This window comes from Phascolarctos cinereus, unplaced genomic scaffold (assembly GCF_003287225.1).
Source record: "Phascolarctos cinereus isolate Bilbo 61053 unplaced genomic scaffold, phaCin_HiC Scaffold_4;HRSCAF=312, whole genome shotgun sequence".
Taxonomy (NCBI): domain Eukaryota; kingdom Metazoa; phylum Chordata; class Mammalia; order Diprotodontia; family Phascolarctidae; genus Phascolarctos; species Phascolarctos cinereus.
This window is the reverse complement of record NW_027555847.1, coordinates 409,484,017-409,505,223: the sequence shown is the minus strand read 5'-3', so window position 1 is coordinate 409,505,223 and position 21,207 is coordinate 409,484,017. Positions and strand designations below refer to the sequence as shown.

The 21,207-nt window shown below is 36.9% G+C and overlaps 1 protein-coding gene across 1 annotated transcript in view; it reads left to right on the top strand.

Moving 5' to 3' along the window:
- The window catches only part of DAP (death associated protein), a 66,988-nt gene extending 51,359 nt beyond the window's left edge, over positions 1 to 15,629 (top strand). Inside the window, exons 3-4 of the mRNA XM_021004423.2 lie at positions 11,903 to 11,945; positions 13,507 to 15,629. Of these exons, the coding sequence (XP_020860082.1) occupies positions 11,903 to 11,945; positions 13,507 to 13,623 (160 nt within the window). The 3' untranslated portion in view covers positions 13,624 to 15,629. The remainder of the gene's footprint in view (positions 1 to 11,902; positions 11,946 to 13,506) is intronic.
- The last annotated feature ends 5,578 nt before the right edge of the window (positions 15,630 to 21,207 follow it).

Below are 21,207 nucleotides of genomic sequence, written 5' to 3'. Positions count from 1 at the left end.
TTTTTCATCGTGTTAAATGAATGTCTTAATGCCTCATTTGTCAGTTACTTATGTTTGGTCTAAGTCAAGCCTGCACAACTTGTGGCCCATGGACTACTTGCCAAAAAATTTTGGATAGCCTGCGAAAAATGTAGAGGAGAACATCCTCTACGTTTTTCACAGGCCACCTGAAATCCTTTGGTGTGTCAGCAGGCTGCAGGTTGTGCAGGCCTGATCTAAGTAGAACATAAACAGAGAGGAAGTAGGGTATGGTGGAAAGATTTTCAAGTCAGAAAAACTTCTGCAACTTGCTAGTGTGACCTTGAACAAATGACCTAACATCTCTTGGCCTCAGTTTCCTCATCTGTAAAACAAGGACAAAGAATAAATATCCTCAAAGGCCTTTTCTGCCTCTTAATCTAGAATAAAAAGCAAACTTTCCAGATAACTAAAGTTTATCCCCTTTATGTCCCTAAAATTAGCATTTTTAACTTTTTGTTGGAAATTTTTCTAAACTGCATTAGATATTTTTCCTGCTTTCTGAAGCAAAGACTGTGGAGCATAATTTTTTTCTTGATGATTTAAGACCATAGTTATGAACATTTATTTTTATAATGCTATATTACAATGGAGCACACACTAAAATAGCTTTACACTGTTGTTCTAATTCTTGTATCTGATTTTTATCATCCCAGCTACATCAGGTGACGTACATCTCTGGGTCACAATTTATTTACCTGTAGAGTGAGGAGATTGCATTAACTCATCTCTGAGATCCCTTCCAGACCCTTTATTTTAGGAATCTTGTTTTTCTGGAGTCATTTTCCTTATTGTCAGACTTCTCTCTCTCGCTATTAGCAGCATGTTGGACTTTCACAGTCCCACTTATATTGACTTTAATCTGCCATCGTTTGGAAAACTATAACCAATATTGGTAGAAATGTATCTAAATATGCCCATCAATTAAGGAATGGCCAAACAAATTGTGCTACATTAACATAATGAAAATACTTCTGAATGTGAAGAATTGAAAGATCATGACAAGACTTATTTGAAGTGATTTCAGAGTAAAATAGAATTAGTAAAATAATATACACAATGACTACAATCATGTAAATGGGGAAAAACTGAACCTGACACCATGTAATTATAATGCCTGAGGTTGTCCCCAAATAAAAGATGAGAAAGTGCACTTCCAACCTTTCTTTTCAGAGTAACAACCATGTATGACCTTGGGCAAGTCTCTTTTTGCCTATTTCTCATCTGAAAAATGTGCCTACTGTATATTGTACCTCTTCTGACCCCACATGTTCCCTGAGTCATAGTTTCTTCTGTACCTTGAATCCCTGGCACTGCCCATCTTTGCTTTATTCTATGTAAAATAAACTGTAATCGCAAAATGTTAGGTGTCTGAATACTAGAATGCACGAGTTCAGAGTTTCCTTTGATTTCCTGATCAGAGAAAGGGGAAACCCAAGGGTAGATATAGAGATATAGATAGATATCTTTATTTTTAAGTTTAAAAAGTTTAATGGGGTTTACTCTCCAAACAAGATAAAAACAGAAGCGAGGGAACTAAGAAACATCATTTATATTTTGTTAAAGACCAGTGTCTTATAACTTAGAAATGTTCCAAATTCCCCTTTTTGTTCTTTTAAACTGCCATATGCTTCCCTGTAGTTACTAGCAGTGAGCGCTTAAATAAAGGTTTGTGTATTTATTTCGAAGACTGCAAGGGAGAAAAGAAGTTTAAGATAACCTAGTCCTTGTCCTGAGAGGTGGGAAAAATCTAAGTAGAAGAATGCATTGTGGCAAAGATGATAAGGAAGACGTATGCCAGTTCTCTGGGCTGGTGGAGATACTGCAGCCTGTTTGGAAGGCTATCCTACTCATGTACCAGAAAGAAATGAGGCCCCAGGTTTGGTGGCTCAAGTAGAGTATCACCTGGTGATCCCTTACCAGATAATTAATATAGGGACATAACTATCTTCCTGTAGGCTTGAGGAGGGGAGTATTCACTAAGTTCAGAAAGACATTTAGACATCTCATTAAGATAGAGCTAACTATATTTCCTTTATAGTTTTCTTAAAATGCATTTATGTTCCATGTAATACTATTTCTAAGCTAGATATCAGCTAAATTTTTAATATAATAATCTTTATTGGGAGGTATGACTAAGTCCAGATACAAAATTTTCTTTAAGCAGTGTTTGTTGAAATAATATTTGTAATTCATATATTTTACCTTGAATTCTCAGTGCACAACCCAAGGGCAGTGGGGGGAGACACAGTATCACATGTAAATCACCTTGTATACCTTAAAGTAATAGGTAAATGTTAGCTTCTATTAAATATTTTAGTGTTTTTTAAATGCTTATTATTAATGGTATCAAATATGATTTTTAATCATTTTAAGGCATTTTGAAATCTTATGTTTTCAGATGATTTATATTCTAACAATACTACAATTTACTTAGTCAAAAGTATATAATTATTTGCTGTCTACATATGTTTTACAGTTGGGAACAGTGTTGTATATAATAACTCACTATAAGATGCTTCACAATTTTCATTTTGCACTTAAGCCAGGGCAAAATGCTTTTCATCATGTGGATGCTTTTTTGAAAAATCAAAAATTCTAATTCAAAATTTATTGCTTACAAATGATTTTGCGGGGTCTTTTTAATTATGGGGTTTTTATGTGGTGGTTTTGAGCTATTTTTAAAAATTGATAATATAATACACACCATAATTAAAAATCACTAAATATGTAAACCCACATTGAAGGTACTCTCATCAGCATGTTGTTCACTCATATCTGATTCTGTGACTCCAGGGACCAAACCGTCTGTGAGGTTTTCTTGGCAAAGATAATGGAGCAGTTTGCCATTTTCTTCTCCAGTGGATTAAGGCAAACAGAGGTTAAGTGACTTACCCAGGGTCACACAGCTAGTAAATGTCTGAGGTCTGATATGACCTCAGATCTTCCTGACTCCAGGCCCAGTGTTCTGTCTACTGAGCCATTTAGCTACCTCCTATGATCAGCATAGTATATAGTAAAAAGAATTCTGGACTGGAAGTCTTGAGACACCTGACATATACTGCCTTTTAACAATTGCTATATGTGTGGTTGTGGGCAATATAGTCACCTAATTTTTAAGCATTAGGATAAAATACTTCACAAGATTGCTGTTAAGATCAAATGGTATAATGTACATTAAAGTGTTTTAGAAACTTTCAAACACTATATAGTATCACCTATTATTAGCAAAGTTATGTTTTTCTTGTTTTGGAGATAGGATACTAAGCCTATTAATGGATCATAGGATTACAGATTTAAATCCCAAAAAGACCTTAGAAGTTATCTAGTTCAACCTCATTATTTTACCACTGACGAGACTGAGGACTGAAGACTGGATTTGAACTCAGGTCCTTAGACTCTTACACCTTACACCATGCTACAACCCATTTCATTGTCAGAATCTTGGTCATCGCCATTTGGGCTTTTTTTTTTAATCTCATCATTTCAGTTTCACCCATTTCATTTCCATTTCACTATAGTTTTTTTAAAACCCATAAAGACTATAAATAGATAATTTACATGTATGAAAGGAGCAACTGATTATGCATCACTGCATAGTTAATAAATAATTATAGATGAGTAAGAAGCCAGTTTTTGAATGTGATAAATTTCAACCTCTCCCTGGTGTGGAAGTAGATAGGTTTTTGCTATATGCTTCTCCAACATTACAACATATTTCTTGTTATGTAATCCCCTAACACCACTTTAGAATCAAAAAGTTCCACAGAATAGTTTGAGGGAGGCTTTTATAAGAATTTATCAGTTATGTATAAACAAGAAGGGGTGGGAGAAGCATTTGATCATTTCTTAGAGCAGCAGCGCAGCAAAGCAGTTTCCATAGTCCATCTTTGTGAATGTGGCAGTGCTTTGGTTAACCACAACTCTTCTCTAAAGTATTTGTTGTAATGGGATTTTGTCCCACCCCACTTGTATGCCCTCCTACAGAAATTCTTTCTCAAAGAGCTTTTGGCTATAGAATAATGTGGAACTTGAATTGTATTTATAAAAGACATAAATGTTGGCTTGAGACTGTATTATTCCTGAATAATACAGTTAAAGAAAATATGAAGGCAAAATAGAGAAAGATCAAGCCAGTTTTCATACACCAAAAAAATAAGATTTCATAGTTATTATTTTAGAGGGGGGAATCAAGGTAACATTGAAATCTTATCCCTGTTTGGGGGAATTTTCCCTTAGAAAATTACAAGATTCACCTGGTGCCATAAATAAAAAGGGCTGCTGTTCTCTCCCTCCATCAGCCCCCACACACAGACTCAGTGCCAACCCTTAACATTATCTTTATCAGTGTCCTTAATGAGGTGTGTGTGGGAAAAGTAAAAGGGCAAGAACAGTAGATATGCCCATTCCCTAAGAGTTCTCTTCTCAAGTGGAAAGAATTCTCCAAGTTTCAGCAAAGTTCATACCTACTGATTGCCGTATTTCTAGTCCTCTTATCCCCTTGTGCTTTCTAGTCTCCTTTGTCCAGATGGCAAACTCAGGTCACCAAAATACCACAGGCCTTTGTTACATTTTGGTAGCATCAAAGTTTTAACTCACTCTGAACCCCTATGGGAGCAGATTGGCAGGAAGGAACGGGGAAGAAAGCTGACATAGTTAAATGGTTTAACTAGAACAGTACTCTTTGTGGTGTAGATGGAAAGCACATTGTATGAGGGACTTGGGTTGAGCTCCAGCTCTGCCACTTATTTGTTGTGTGAACTTCAAGTCACTCTATGGATGCTGAATTTCTACTTACCTTTAAAATGATAGAATTAGGGGCAGGTAGGTAGTGTAGTGGATAGAGCACCAGCCCTGGAGTCAGGAGAATGTAAGTTCAAATCTGAACCCAGACACTTGACACTTACTAGCTGTGTGACTCTGGGCAAATCACTTAACCAAGATTGCCCTTCAAAAAAAAAAAGAAAATAAAAGATAAAATGAGAGTATTAGATTAGTTGATTCCTGAGGTCACTTTTCAGCTGTGGCCACCAATGAACCAGTAAAATCAGAGATTCTATAAGAATATGAAGTATATGCATATATTTGTTTTGTTTGGTCCACACTTGTGATTTCATCAATGTAGGTAATTCGTCGTTGGTGACAATTCCTTCTTATGCTTATCAGCAAGTCATTTGTCATTTATAGTTACAGAGTTGCCTGAGGCAGTCAAAGGTTGCTTGCCCATGATCATGTCACCAGGATGTGTAAGAACAGGACTTGAATCCTGGTTTTCCTGACTTCTCTCTTCAGTAAGCCTAATTTTTTTTTTATACATAAATGTGTAGTTTTGTGATCGCAAGAAAACCTCAGCTTAGTTTAGCCTTCAGAGGTTTTTTAAAAATTTGTGAGCACAAGTCTCATAGACTGTCAAACTGTAGATGAGACTGTCAGACTTAGTATTTATTATACTCATTGTAGGACAACTTTGTCACTTCAGTAAGTATTTTGGGCATTGTATCTTGACTGTCTGGAGCTTCCTTGGAATGTTCTAAATTTTTAAAATACTGTGTTTAAGTTTTATTCAGAAAGACAGCTTGTATAATTCATGATGAGCTACCTTTACAAAACAACCCAAGAAGTAACGACCTTGGATTTTGAGGTTTAGCAGGTGTGGTCCTTAACAATTTCACACACATAAAAAACCTTAAGTGCTCTGAATATTTTCAGCCTAACAGATAATGGCTTGCTGTTCCCATATGTGATAAGCTTCAGCATTTCTGCTGATTTATAGCAAGTGTTACCAGGACTTTAATCCTAGCTAATTCTGCCTTGCATGCATTTTCTTTAACCTTAAATAAGTGAATTCTTTAAAAATGAGAGAGGCCTGAGAATTTGGGGAAGAGGGGGAATGGTATTTTTTTCACTGTCTCTGTTTCCTAAGAGAAAGTAATAATTCAACTTCAAAACAACATCTGTCTGAGTGATTTTCATCAGATTAAATATATCCTCAAAGCAACCATCATAACTTACAGAATACTTGAAATGGTAGGTTTTACTTTGAATGAAACACCAATAAAATTTAAAGTACTTGAGTATTAACAAACATAGTTTAGGGAACTGACTTTTTATTAGGGTTTACTTTCTTAAATTACTTGTTCTTGTATTTATTTTTTGCTCCTATGTCTAGTAGAGAATAATCAGTGCAATGCTATGTAAATGCCATAAATAATCATTTACCAATTTGATTTGGTAAACTGAAGTCATAAATATATTTGGTTGAGGTAGCAGCCATTTAGCTAGTTCTATAAAAATTCACTCCATGCTGCCTTTTGGCCAAGCTTGATAAAACATAAAACACAATATGAACTTTATCACAACATAAAGATTTATCCAAAAAAAAATAGCTGCTGGATATTATTTAACAAGCCACTCTTTTAGGACAGCCTTCAAAATTGGCTGCTCTCTCTTAAAGGATTAAGGCCCTCAAAATTTAGAGGTGGGGGGTGGGAGAAGATACTCCTTTTGGAATTATTAGGTCATAACAAGCCTTGGCTAGACTATCAGAGCAGCTTTAACTTCTCCAGTCCTCTCAGGAAGGTGTATTTCTAAATTTAAGTGACTAGTTTTTAAATATTCTCAAAGAGTAATTTAAAGTTCATTGTAAGATGTTAAGGCATTGGGAGACCTTACTATGACCCTCACAAAGCCCATTTCTTTGGAGAAAAGTTTGTGATAAAGTTCTCCAGAGATAAACTGGTACCTAAGTGACAGGAGTTTTCAATTTTTGACCCTTTTTCCTCTCTACACTAGATGGGAAATTAAATATTTGCCCATGTAGCATAAAGCTTTCAAAACCTTGAATCTCCTAAGACCTTGCTCAGGAAAGCATCATCTTAAGGCCAAAAAATTGAATGTCAGATAGCCTCTGGGTACTATTGTTTTCCTTCATTTCTTTAAGTACTAGTGCTAAAACATGTAGTAACTAGGAATGTAAAAATAATAGCAAAAGAAAATTTATTGTCTTCAGATAGATCCTTTGTGAAATTCTTTGCCTCAAATTAATGTTAGAGAATGTTATCTGTCATCTTTCCCCCTTTCCCCACTTCCCTGCACTCCTCCTGCCAAGAGTAACCCCAGAACCCAGACAGTTCTGTTTTGAGGGATACACCACAGGAAGGGAATCTTACTTCTCACTGTTACAAATCTTAGAAACAACTTAATGGGAGTCTTATAAGAACATTTCTAGTCCCTAAATCACACTGGCAGAACAAAAAGACCCTTGGATCACCTAAACCAAATTTCTCTCATTTATGGGGAATGGGGAAGGGAAAGGGTTACCCAACAATTGAGAATGACTCTGCTCTCTACTTTTAATAAGCTATAAAATGGAAAAATATGTTTCTGTTATAAGTTAATAATTCACTTCAGTGTTTCTATTGTTGCATTCAACATTGCATGTTCAACGTTAGCTCGTAGGCCACCTGGTGGCTGTCATGGTGAAGAGCTAAAGGTAGAAATGACAGAGGTTTATAACATCACTTGCCTTGCTCTTGTTTTGTCCCAGTGGCTGACAAAGAAAGGTTTGTAAAGGTTTGTGATTTCTCTGTTTTATTTTAAGCTATTAGTATGCCCCACACTTAGCAACTTGATCCAAATGTCATACATTTATCCATAGAAAATAACATAGCTAGAAATGTAGAAAGCTGCAGCTCACCCACTCCTCAGGAATGCAGGGGTTTTGTCTTGATGACACTTACAAATTGTCTGAAGCCAGAGAGGCAGCTCACAGGTCATGTCTCTCTTGGGCTAACTCTGATTTCTTTTCCCTTTTAGAGAAGGCCACTAAGGAATTGATCCTCAGCAGTCTCTGGTATTAAATCAGGTGATATGTAACTGGTATGAGGCCCACCACACAAATGAATACTACCTCTAAATTAAGAAAATGGGACCGAGATTAGTACTGCATTATAAGAGAGCTAAGTGGTGGCTCAAAACAGAGTGCTAGACTTGGAATCAGGAAGACTGTATTTGAGATATCCTGTCTCTGGCACCCCCTGTTGCTGGACAGATTACTCAACAGCTCCATGCCTCAGTTTCCTCAAATGTAAAATAAAGATAATAAAAGCACCTACCTCCCAGGGTTGTGAGGACCCAGTGAGATAATGTAAAGAATACTTAAAGCATTATATAAATAATATTTAGTAGTACTAGTAACATTCTCCACTTTGAGGAGTACTGGTACTAACTGGTAGTAGTAATAAGAGTAAATCTGGGAATTTATTTTGTTTATGCAGTCTTAAAGATCACTGGTGATGTTCAGACCATTTGTGATTTAGCAGAATTTTTTGTGATGGGTAGCCCTCATAGCATGACTTCTGGGATAATCATTAAGCCCCCAAGCTGTGTAGTAATAGCCGTGTCTGCACAGCTAAAGAAGCTCAGAGACTTTGCTCCTACCCTCCACCTCCCAAAGGAAAAAAAAATGAACTTAATTTTCTAAGCTTACCTTGGGAGTCAGACAGCGTTTGTCCTTTTTCCTTCCTTAGTAAATAGCACTTTCTAATGAACCAAGCTTATTTTCATAGTATTGTCATTCTTGTTTTTTCTTATTGTAGTAACTATTTCTGTGCTTAAGGGAAGATTCTGTAATTCACACCTGCTTAAACAACAACTGCAACTAATTTAAAATACAGTGTAGTAGAACTCTCATACCCATTTAAAGACTTTTCCCTCATTGCTGTGAGAGTTTTAGAATTCCAGCTCTAGGGGCAGCTAGGTGGCGCACTGGATAGAGCACCGGCCCTGAAGTCAGGAGAACCTGAGTTCAGATGCGGCCTCAGACCAAATACTTGACACTTAACTAGCTGTGTGACCCTGGGCAAGTCATTGAACCCCAACTGCCTTAAAAAAAGAAAAACAAAAAAAAATTTTCCAACTGTGCTACTGACTCTAGTACCAACCTATATGACCTTGGGCTCACAGTTTGTCTTCAGTGGGCTTCAGTTTCTCATCTACAGAATGAGGGGGTTGGACTGTGTCTACAGCCCCTTCCAGCTCTGAGCCTTTGGTAACTCTCTGTGATTAGACATAGGTCATATTTTCATCATAGCCATAATTTAAATTGAAATGAAATCATTGTAGCTAACAGGGTTTATCGGAGCCATTAGATTGTTAGAAATGTTGCTGATTTTCAGTGTCTGTTGTTTGTTCGTAATGGCCTTATTTTATTTTGTTATTTTAGTCAGATCGTTGTTGTTCAGTCTTTCTACTTGCATCAGACACTTCATAACCCCATTTGGGTTTTCTTGGCAAAGATACTGGAGTGGTTTGCCATTTCCTTCTCCAGTGGAATAAGGCAAACAGGTTAAGTGACTTGCCCCAGGGTCACATAACTAGTGAGTGTCTGAGGCAGAATTTGAAACGGGGGTCTTCTTGACTCAGGCACAGCTGCTGTATCCACTAAGCCACCTAGCTAGGCACTATGTTAGGAGCTGGGGATTTGAAAACAAAAATGAAACTTCTCCTGCCCAAGGATGTAACGGGAAATGCAATATTTGTACAGATAAATATAAAATAGTCTCTTCCCACCTACTCCCACCTCCCCTTATAAAAGGACAATCAGGCAAAATACACCAAGAATAAGGAGGAAGGGAGTACAAACATCTAAGGAAATTTAGAAAAGGTTTTGCTAGAAGCTGGCACCTAAGTTGAGTCTTGATGGATTCATAGAGTAGATATTTCAAGAATGAGTAGGAATGGGTGATTTAAGTACCCATTCATCTCTCCTCCAGCCCCGTAATGAATGGATTGTTTCAAACTAAGTGAAAGAATTCAAGAATTTTTTTAAAGCCTCACAAGATATCATATTCCTGCTCCCTCAAATGATCCAGGTTTCAGTGCTTTTTGATCCAGAAATGTTTAGCCATGAGTTAACTATATTGGTAGGCTGTGAATTCAGTACTAATCTTAACTTGCTGACAGCTTATATAACTTAATCATATCATGTATATGCTCTATATAAAGATAAGAGAGGACCAGATGGGGCTACTGAAACAAATTGAATTTACACTTCTTTTGCTGGCTATTAATCCAGCAGCTAAATTGTTACTGCAAAAAAAAGAGAAAAAAAGAAAAGAAATGGCAATCCAGCTAACACAAAAAAAGAGGCCAACAAAGCAAAACCACTGAAGCCCATCTTAACTAAATAATTAAGGAGGTTTTTGGGTGGGTTTTTTGGCTGAGATACTTATTCAGACTTGAGTTTCTAATCTCATTGTGGTATAGAAATGACTTGGGTGAATTTTTTTGTGTTTTTGCTAAACTCTTTAAGTTGTAAACAACTGGCATTTTTTTTAACACTAGGATAGTTGCCATGAGCAAAAGGAAGCCACAACTATTGCTTTGTGACAAAACCTTTTTTTTTTCCCTAGAAAGAGGCAAAGCCAACTAAATATATGGAACACTTCATCTGAAAATCCTTATCATATTATTGCTTATATCATACTTATTTGTCTATAAAGCAGGGCATTGGAGCAGACTATGAGTTTGGAGATAATGGAGTTCTCTGCTACTAAAATGAAGTAATTATACTACTTTAATTCTTACAGCCTTTAGTTTCTCACCATTTATTTTTCTTGATCCTCATGATAATCCTGAGGTCGAAAGGGCATGTGGGTTAAAAGGCAGAGATGTTAAGTGATTTTCTTGTGGTCATTCAGAGCCAGACTGACCCTGAGCAGTGATTTTTGCTCATCTTGGTTCTTAAACAGTGAGTTCAGCACATATTCACTTCATCTTTCCATACAAACCATCTTTCTCAGTGTCACTACTCTCACTCTTCACTATCCAGTCCCCCAGGTTAGCGCCTAAATGGGAGGTGGACCATTCTTAGGAATAGAGAGTTAGAGCTAGAAGGGACCTTGGGAATCTTCTAATCACCTCCTTCATTTGACAGGAAACTGAGGCTCTGAAAGGTAAAACAATGCTTGCCAAAGGCCACACAATAAGAAGCACAGCTAGACTTGAACACAGGTCTTTTGATTCTACAGCTTTCATTCCTTCCACTACCCCACCCTACCTTAAAACTTTCTTTGCCCTGTGTCCTGTTCTCTCAGGTTGTAAATAACTGATCCAGTCATAAACTCATTTGCACCGAAGGATTATTACTTGATAATAATAGCTGAATATGAGAATATTTAAGTTGTAGCTTTCAGTGCCTTAGTCTCAAAGGTGGGAATTTCAGATTTTAGAGGAGAGGGAATTGCATGGGATCTTTCCTTATCCTCCATCTAACCCCTCCACTCTTCTTACAGATAAAGCTATTTCTAGTTAAGTTGTAGTTCTTCATTAATGTCAGTCCATGATGGCTTCAGGAAGTAAAAACTCCCGAACTTCTTTGGGGCTTAGGTAACTAAGTAAAAGACCAAACTATGTTGATAAGGCAGATTCATACAGTTGCAGTGCTGTTGGGAGGAAAAACACTCATTCTGTAACCTTGTGCAACCCACACAAATGCATTGTTTAAAAATACTGTTCTTGCCCTTAGGGGCAATTTGAAGATTAGCAAAAATCAACCAAAAAAAGAAAGAAAATGTTCTTAGGGAAGTCACCTGCTGTTTGCTACAACTTATTTTCCTCATTCTTCTTTGCCTAAGCTATCTTCAGGTGAAGAGATACTCCACAAGTGTTCTAGCCTAAATTAGGCTAAAGTGTTAACCTAAATAGCTAAATTATGATAGCTAAATTAACTCTGATCAGACTCCCACTTTGCCTGACTTTCTTCTCCACCAGTTTCTCCCAAGCAACAATAAGTTTCTTACTTGTCCATTGCTTATTGTATTTACTGAAGATCAGACTCTTGATTCATGTTATGTTAAATTACTTTTCCTCTTTCTTTTTCCAGCCCACCTAAACCAACTGTGTACATCTCTGGTGTTATTGCAAGGGTAAGCACTTATTTGTATCTCTCTGAACATTCCAAAGAGACTAAAGGCCTTTTCACTTGATTTCATTAATTCACCACTTGTGATTACCTGATTATTTTTAATAAACTCTTTCAAGGGGAATTCAGCAACAAGATTAATGGAGCCCAGCCTTGGGTGGAATTCATAGACCCATCACACCCACATAACACACTTTCAGAGAATATGATGAAAGAATAGATAAAGGTTGCATACAGTTCATTGTTTGGTATACTTGCCATATTTGATGCAACATGGCTTTAATTACCCTCATTGCCTTACAGTTCTCTTCAGACTGACCTCAGGGGTTCTAACTACTTTTAATTAAACAAACACTTATTAAGCACATACTAGGTTCCAGGTACTGTGCTAGCCCTTGGGAATAAAAGCATAAAAAATGACAACTTGCCCTCAAGAAATTTACAATCTACAATGCTACATAGAAGCACATAAATATAATACAAAGGAAAGTATAGTACAAGGGGAAAAGTGGGGTAATCAAAGTATTCTAGGAAAATTTGAGAAGAAGAAGAATAGTTTTAGCTAGAGAGAATCAGTGAAGGCTACATGGGAAGAGACTAAGCTTTCAGGGAAAAACCCCAGAATCTGAAATGGATTTCAGAAGCCATAGATGAGATAAGAGTATATTCCAGGCATGAGAGTCTCCTGTGTAAGGTGGGAAAGTAAGGAAAGGATCAGGGAACAGCTAGTAATCTAGTTAGATATGAGAGAGAGCAATATGGGGGGGGGGGAGTTGGAGAAGAAGAGATGAAGACTAGAGATACTGCTTGATTAAAATCAACTTGATGTAGTATCTTATTAGTTGTAGGTGATGAGAAATAGAGGGAGTTGGTAAAGATGGCTTAATGCTGGTGTTATCGGTAGCAATGGGGACTTTAAAAGGAAGAGCAGATCTAGGCAGTAAAGCAAGGTCTAGTGTAGGACATTGTTTGAGGTGCCAGTGAGACATCAGTAAAGAGAGAGTATGCTGTTGAAGATGTAAGGCTGGAGCTCAGGACAGATTGGAGGTAGAACTGTGGATGTGGAAGTCATCTCCCTGGAGGGGGTCATTGAAACCACAGGGGAAGGGATTAGATCACTGAGTGAGCATGAAAAGAGAAGAGGCTGTAGGACTTGGGTCCTTTTAGACATGACATCCACACTGATCTCCCTGATAAGTTAGAGTAGAAAAGCAATTTTACTTCTCCTCTAGCAGGGAGAGACCCACCTGCATTCTGTACATACAGAGTTGTTACTTGCAGAAATGCAAACAACCTGGCTTCTGCGGCTTCCTCAAGTATTTGCCCTGTCCTTCATGTCTGCCAGACCTGAGGATCCTTGGTTCGCAATGTCTTCTGTTCCTAACTGGCAGGACTTGTTAGCCTTTAAGATCAGTGAGCAGGTTAGGACCTCTCTCTGGAGTACTTCTCAGTATTCACTGTTTTGATGATTCTAGAACATAAGTGGTTTCCTTCCCTTCGAGTCCCAAATTGAAATCACTCCATTCACCACATTGTTAATGTTATACCTTTGTGTTTGACCACAGGGTGACAAAGATTTCCCCCCTGCTGCAGCTCAGGTGGCTCACCAGAAACCACACCCCTCTGTGGAAAAGCATCCTTCTCACCGGACGACACAGCACATCCAGCAGCCCCGCAAGTGAAGGTCCTGCTGCCACTCTGTCACTGTGGTTCTTGGAGAAGAGCACGTGATTTCCTCTTAGGTTTGACATTTAGAGCAACAAGAATTGGTCCAACTTTTTTTTCTATCTCTAGCTCTGTAGAGAAATTTAAGACAAAGCAAATCAGTAGCTTCCTTTGCCTTACATTTCTTTGTTTACTGCCGCAAATAGATCAGACACCCATGTATCTTGTTCACCTAAATGCAAACAACACTTGAGTCTCATTTCCTGGCCGCTGCGGGGGGGCTCCCCCCCCATCTAGGATCCTTATTCAATTTAACCTTATCTGCAGTCTTGCTTAGGGAATACAATGATTTTTTTTAAAAATTTAGTTTGAGTACTTCCAGAGTTGCCTTTGGTTTGTACCATAAAGTGAAGTTGTGATATTTAAAAACAATTGTAAACCAATTTATGGAAAAGTGACGTAAAGGTTAGGGAAAAAATGGGTCATTTTGTAATCCATTTTTATCAGATGCTAGAGTCTTTCCTTATAGTCCAGAGCAAAATGGGGAAGTCAGTTAAAATTTCACACTGTTTTTTCAATGCATAACCTGAACAGTTATATCCTTTAAGAGTCTTGTTGCTGGAGAATGAGAATCCAATAAGTCTTACTCAAAATGAAGCATTTTGCTTTGAGTCACAGGACTGGGGAGTTTGTTGTATCCCAGAAAGGCCTGGCTTGAGAAATAAGTAAACTTATGCATCTCTGTTATCATCTTGTTATCTTGGATATGAGGGGGACTCTTAGGACTCTACCCACATTGTGGTGGGGGGTAGGAGGAGAGATATATGGGTAGTGTTTAGAAAAGTTTAATAAGATGATTTAAAGCAGGGGGAATAATAGGTAAAAACCCACCAAGTGCAAAGAGATCCAGTTTTCTTCCAAAGGGAGATGAATCCCATTGTCAAGGAAAGATAAATACATTCCTCTTTAGTTGGAGCAGTTGTTTGCGGACCTCACAACTGTGGTCAGACTTTCCTTTGCCCTAATTACATAATTACTCCTATTAATGTTTAAGTGTTTGATGTCATTCTGAGTTATTTTGTGTGTGATTCTTGCCAGTTGATATTTATAAGACTGCTGCTGGAGTGATTACTATACTATTTCCCTATTGGAAAATAAACTCATTCTGGTTATTTGCATGTGAAATAAAGGTCTCTCAAACAATACAGTTTTATGGAGAAAGCATTGCCTTGTTAGTTAGGATACTAGCAGTCTGTTTTGAGGCTATTTGTTGCTGCAGGTCAGCAGTGGTACTATGAATGGCTGCCTGCCTACACCACCACTCATCCTCAGATAAAATGATGAACTCCACATCCATCAGTTGGTAGAAATACTTGTAACTCTCCCTTGATCAATGTCTCTTAACCCTCCTCTCAAAAAAGAATGTTCACAGTTTACTTTGTTTCATGTTTTCAAGAAAACTTAGAGTTTTCTTAGCTCCAGATTAACAGCAGGCCAGTTTCCTATGGCAGTGACATTGTATCATCTGTGTTTGTTTCATAATGGCAGAAGTATTAATGTGAACATTTTCTGCCTCTGTAAGGCACTGTATTTTATCATTACTTCACAGTCAGAACACATACCCAGAGGCTTGCTGGTTGAGATTCCTATGGAAAATGTGCCTAAAGACTTGGCATCTCCTCAGAGCTCTGTTCAGAAATAAACATTTCAAATAGGAAGGGGGAGAGCTTTATAACATTGGGAAAACAATTGGAAGTAGATTCAATCTAGTGCAATCTATATATCACATCCTCTGCTATAAGAATAGTTTAGGAAGCTTCTCCCACCCCTCCTTCAAATCTCCACTGAGAGATAGCTGGAAATGATAGACTATTATGTTTCCAAAAATTTCATTTTACGTGTATCTTAGATGTAGTGTGTATCCACGTGTTCCAAATCACTGAAAAGAAACAATTATATCAAGTGTTTCCTTTTATAGTTAATCATTTGTGTTTTTCAGTAATAAAAATTGTGCCTGCCCTTCTCTTTGTGCTGTTTTTCTTCCTGTTTCAGAGATTTCTATGATAAATTAGACTCCACTCATTGTCTGCTTGAAATTATGGTACCATAAAATGGAAAAGCATAATATATTTGATTAAAACTGGTAACTTGTGACCATTAGCTGGCACTTTCATTAAGGTAGGTAGGCCCTTTTAAGGCAGACTTAATACAGTATTACAAAAAATATTGTGATGGTAGCTGGCAGCTTGTCATCAGAGACAGTATATGCATTTGCCTTTTTATCAAAAGGTATCCTTTAACTATTAACTCCATTCTTGCACACAGCAAATATTTATCGAGCACTGCAGAGCATGGAAAGATATGGAAAGTACAAACTGTGATCTCAGGCAGCTTAGAAGTTAGTAAGGTAGATGACATGTGCACAAAATTTTAATATAAAACATTATCATAAAGTAGATACTCTACCTTATCGATATCCTTCCAATAATGTGAAGTCTGGAGCTGAACTCAATACAGCTAAGTCCTGATTAGTACAAATATAAAATCATGCTAAGTAGTCAAATTATTTAAATTCTTAGTATTCAAACTTATGATCATAATGAAATATGGAAATTGCTTACAGCTCCATGAAAATATACAATGAAAAAATTTTTAAATAAATTTATTAGGTAATATAACATCAGAAAATATGAAATCTTTTTCTAGTTTAAGCATTACAAAGTAATAGCAAAATTTAGAAATTAATATTGTACCTAAAAATAAGCCTACACTAATGAGAAAAATGTCATTATCATCACTAAAAATATTTTAAATGTCATTATTGTCATTTAAGATATTTTAGCAGCATAGCCTGAACTGACTGTCTTTAAATCTTCAAACATAAGCTGCTAAATTCCAAGAGCTTTATTTAACATTTTGGCAAATTTGCCTGCTCACATTCTCACAATGAACCAAGTATAGTTGGATGACCTGGAGCATTATCTAAAATCAGTAATGCTTTAAACTTAATATTGTTGTCTTTGCAATATTTTTCAGCAGCTGGACTAAAATAACTTGAAAACTAGTCTTTGAAAACAGCTTTAATCACTGATGCTCTCTTATTTGACTACCAAAGAATTAGAAGCAATTGATGGATGTAACCTCTCAGAACATGAGGATTTTGAGACCAATGAACAAGCATTGGTTTTAATTTTAAATCCTCTTCTGCATAACCTTCCAATAAAAGTGTTATGTGATCCTCAGATGCTTTAAATACAGGGTGAGGTGTTTTGTTTTCCATAGAAATGTAAGTTCTAGAAGGCATCCTTTTCTAGAATAAGCCTGTTTTATTCACTATTGAAAATTCGATGATCAGTATATTTACTTTCTTTGATTATTTTCTTCAAAGCACCAGGATATTTAGCTGCTGCTTCCTCATCTGCATTTAATATTATACAACTGAACTCAGTTTTTAAAGCTATCAAACCACCCAACATTTTGACTAAGTTTCTTCATTAGTCACTTCCTTTCCATTTTCTTTCACTATCTTAAACAAATGTGAAGCTTTTGTCTGAATGGCTGCTCTGCTCAGAAAATCAAATTTTTTACATTTTTATTAGAAGCAGCTAGATGGTACAGTGGATAAAACACTGGGCCTGGAATCGGGAAGACCCAAGTTTAAATTCTACCTCAGGCATTTACTATGTCATCCTGGGCAAGTCACTTAACCTCTGTCTCTGTTTCCTCAAATGTAAGTTGAGAATGATAATCAGGGTTGTTATGAAGATTAAAAATGAGGCAATACTTGGTGGTGTTTTTTGGTTTTCATTTGTTTTCCAATTTATTATTTTTTACATTCTTTTCTTTTGAAATTTTGAGTTACAAATTCTCTCCCTCCCACTCTCTCCTCCATCTACTGAGAAGGGAAGCAATATGATATTCATTTTATATATATATATATATATATATATATATATATATATACATGTATGCAAAATCATGTAAAACATATTTTCACATTAGCCATATTTCAAAAAAGGCAAGAAAAATGAAGTGAGAAAATTATATTTCAGTTTGCACTCATAGTTCATCAGGAGGTTGATAGCATTTTTTCCTCATGAATCCTTTGGAATTGTCTTGAGTCATTGTATTGATCAGGGTAGCCAAGTCTTTCATAGTTGATCATTATTACAACATTGCTATTACTGTTCACAATGATCTGATTCTTTTCACTTCACTTTACATTAGTTCATATAGATCTTGCTATGTTTTTCTGAAGCCACCTCCCCTTGTCATTTCTTATACCACAAGAGTAGTCCATGATAATCATTTGCTACCACAAAAAGAGCTGCTGTAAATGTTTGTGGAGATATAAGTCCTTTTCCTTTTTTAAAAAATCTCTTTGGGATACAGACCTAGTAATGGGATTACTAGGTTAAAGGGGTATGCACGGTTTTAAAGCCCTTTGAGCATAGTTCCAAATTGTTTTAATGGTTGGGCCAGTTCACAACTCCACAGATAGTTCATTAGTGTATCTAACTTTCCCTCATCACCTCTAGCATTTGTCATTTCTGATAGGTGTGAGGTGGTACCTCAGAGTTGTTTTAACTTGCAATTCTCTAAGAGAGTGATTTAGAGCATTTTTCATATGACTTTAGATAGCTTCAATTTCTTTCTCTGAAAACTGTCTGTTCATTTCCTTTGACCATTTATCAGTTGGGGGATGGCTCTTTTTATGAATTTGACTCAGTTCTATACTCAGTATGTATTTAAAAAATGAGATCTTTATCAGAGAAACTTGCTTTAAATTTTTTTTTACATTACTTCATTGCCTATGGTACTTTTTAGCAAAATATAGTTTCCCTGATTATCTCTTTTAGTTAGATCTGCATTTGCTTTTCCTTTATCTGAGATCATGATTGTTATTCCTGCCCTTTTAACATAAACTGAAGCATATTAGATTCTGCTTCAGCCTTTTATTTAACTCTGTGTATGTGTTTCTGTTTCGAAGTGTGTCTCTTGTAAACGGCATATCATTGGGTTCTGGATTTAATCCATTCTGCTAGCAGCTTCCATTTTATGAGTGAGCTCAGCCAATTCCCATTCACAGTTATGATTACTGTGTATTTTTCTCCATCCCATTATCTTCTGTTTCTTCCTCTCTTTCTTTTTATCCTGTCCCTCCTCAAAGTCCATTTTACTTCTAACCATTGCCTCTCTTAGTCTGCCCCTCCCCCCTTTTTTCATCCCCTTCTCATATTTCCCTATTGAGTAAAGTACATTTCTATATACAACTGGGGGTGCTTATATATAGTCTTCTCTCTTTGAACCAATTCCAATGAGAGTAGGGTTCAAGCATTGCCTGCCACCCCTCCCATTTTCCTCTCCACTGTAAAAGTGCTTCCTTGCATTCCTGTTTTTTGTGAGAAAAATTTCCCCATTCTACCTCTCCCTTCCACCTTCTTCCAGTGCATCCCTCTTTATCATCCCTTCAATTTTTTTTTTGAGATCATTCCAATACAATCAACTCACACCCATGTTCTCTCTCTATGTCAACTCTTTTTAACTGCCCTAATGATAAAGTTCTTAGGAGTTACATGTATCATCTTCCTGTGTGGAAATGTAAACAGTTTAACTTTATTGAGTCCCTTATGATTATGCTTTCGTGTTTACCTTTTCATGCTTCTCTTGAATTTTCTGTTTGTATGTCACATTTTCTGTTCAGCTCTGGTCTTTTGATTTCTGTTTTACTCTCTGGTTCCAGCATATCAGGGCAGTTTTCCTTAATGATTTCTAGGCTTTATTATCATCATTATTATTATTACTTATGGCTTTCAGGTAGTCCAATAATTCTTAAATTATCTCTCCTTAATCTATTTTCCAGGTCAGTTATTTTTCCAGTGAGATATTGCACATTTTCTTCTATTTTTTCATTCTTTTGATTTTGTTTTATTGTTTCTTGATGTGTCATGGAGTCATTAACTTCTATTTGCCCAATTCTGATTATTTAAGGGATTATTTTTTAGTGAGACTTTGTGCCATTTGGCTAACTCTCCTTTTTAAGGGGTTCTTCTCATCAGTGAATTTTTGTACCTCCTTTTCATCTGATCTATTCTGTTTCTTAAGGAGTTCTTTTCTTCAGTGAAATTTTGTGCTTCTTTTGCCATTAGGCCAATTCTGTTTTTTAAGGTGTTGTTTTCTTAAGTATTTTTTGTTTCCTTTTTACCAAGCTGTTAATTCTCATTTCATAATTTTCTTACATTACTCATTTCTTTTGCCAGTTTTTCCTCAACTGCTCATCTCTTTCTTTAACTATTCTAGGAATTCTTGTTGGGCTTGGGTCCAATTAGCATTTTTCTTTGAAGCTGTTTTCACATTGTGGTCTTCTGAGTTTATTTTGGTCTTCCCTTCTACCATAGTAGCTTTTTATAGTCAAATTCTTTTCTTCAACTGTTTTCTCATTTTTCAGCCTGTTTCTTGACTTTGAACTTTATTTTAAAGCTGGGCTCTGCTTACCTGGTGATGGGGAGGCACTGTCCCAATCATCAGGCTTTTTCGTGCTGATGTTTTCAGGGCAAGTTCTGAGTGTCTGCAAGCTTGTGGTGTTTTTCAAGATGGTACGATGCTGGGAGAGGTATGGTCACTGCTCTCCTGGTCTGCACTCTGGTCTTTACCAAGAAAGGACTCCTGCTTCCCTGCAGCTGCACGTGTTAGTACTTCTTTCTACTTTGGTAGTGACCAGAGCCCCTGCTAACCTTGTGACTGACCACCAGCACTCCTCTCCACCTGGAACTGTGACCCAGAACTGAATACAGGCAACAGAGTTGCCAGTCCACACCAGCTGTACCCAGTGCTGGCAAAGGATCCCCTGTAATCTCTCTCTGAGCAGTTGTCCCACTCCCTTACTATCTCTGGGCTCCTGAAGCTGCTGTGGCTGCTGTTGTTGCCACCCTGCGTGTGGCCTCTGGAAAGACCTCCATGGGCTCTCCCCTTAGGTGTTACAGACTTCTCCTGCCTACCTCTTACGTGTTCGTAGGCTGGAAAAATATCTCACCCTAACTTTTTTGTTGGCTCTACTGCTCCAAAATTTGATTTGAGGTATTATTTTAAAGTTTTTTGGAGGGGAATCTTGGGAGAATTCAGCTGTGTGCCTGCCCATAATCCACTGTCTTGGCTTCGCTAAAGTAATACTTGTATACAAGTATCCTAGCACATAGGTGCCATATAAACATTAGTTATTTTCATCATTATTACTTTTGCCATATTCAGTCTGTACAGTTAAAGATACTATCCATTTCTGTCATTGTAACATTTCTATTCCTTGTAGTTGTTTGCAAACCACAAAAAGTTGATGCAACTTGGCCTTCTTCTTTTATTGGACCTGCAATTCTGCTTATTTTATTCTTTTTCTTTCTTCTGTTGCACCTATGTGTTAACTCTGTACCATAGTTGCAGGCATTCATTACAACATCTAGTCCGTTTTAGAATTATTGTGACCTCGTTTGTGCCATTCACTTATGTCAGTTCAATTTTGCTCTATTGTAATAATGCCACTTATTTTTATTAGCATAAATCAAAATTAGCTAAAAAGCAAAAACAAAAACAAAAAAACAACCTACCAG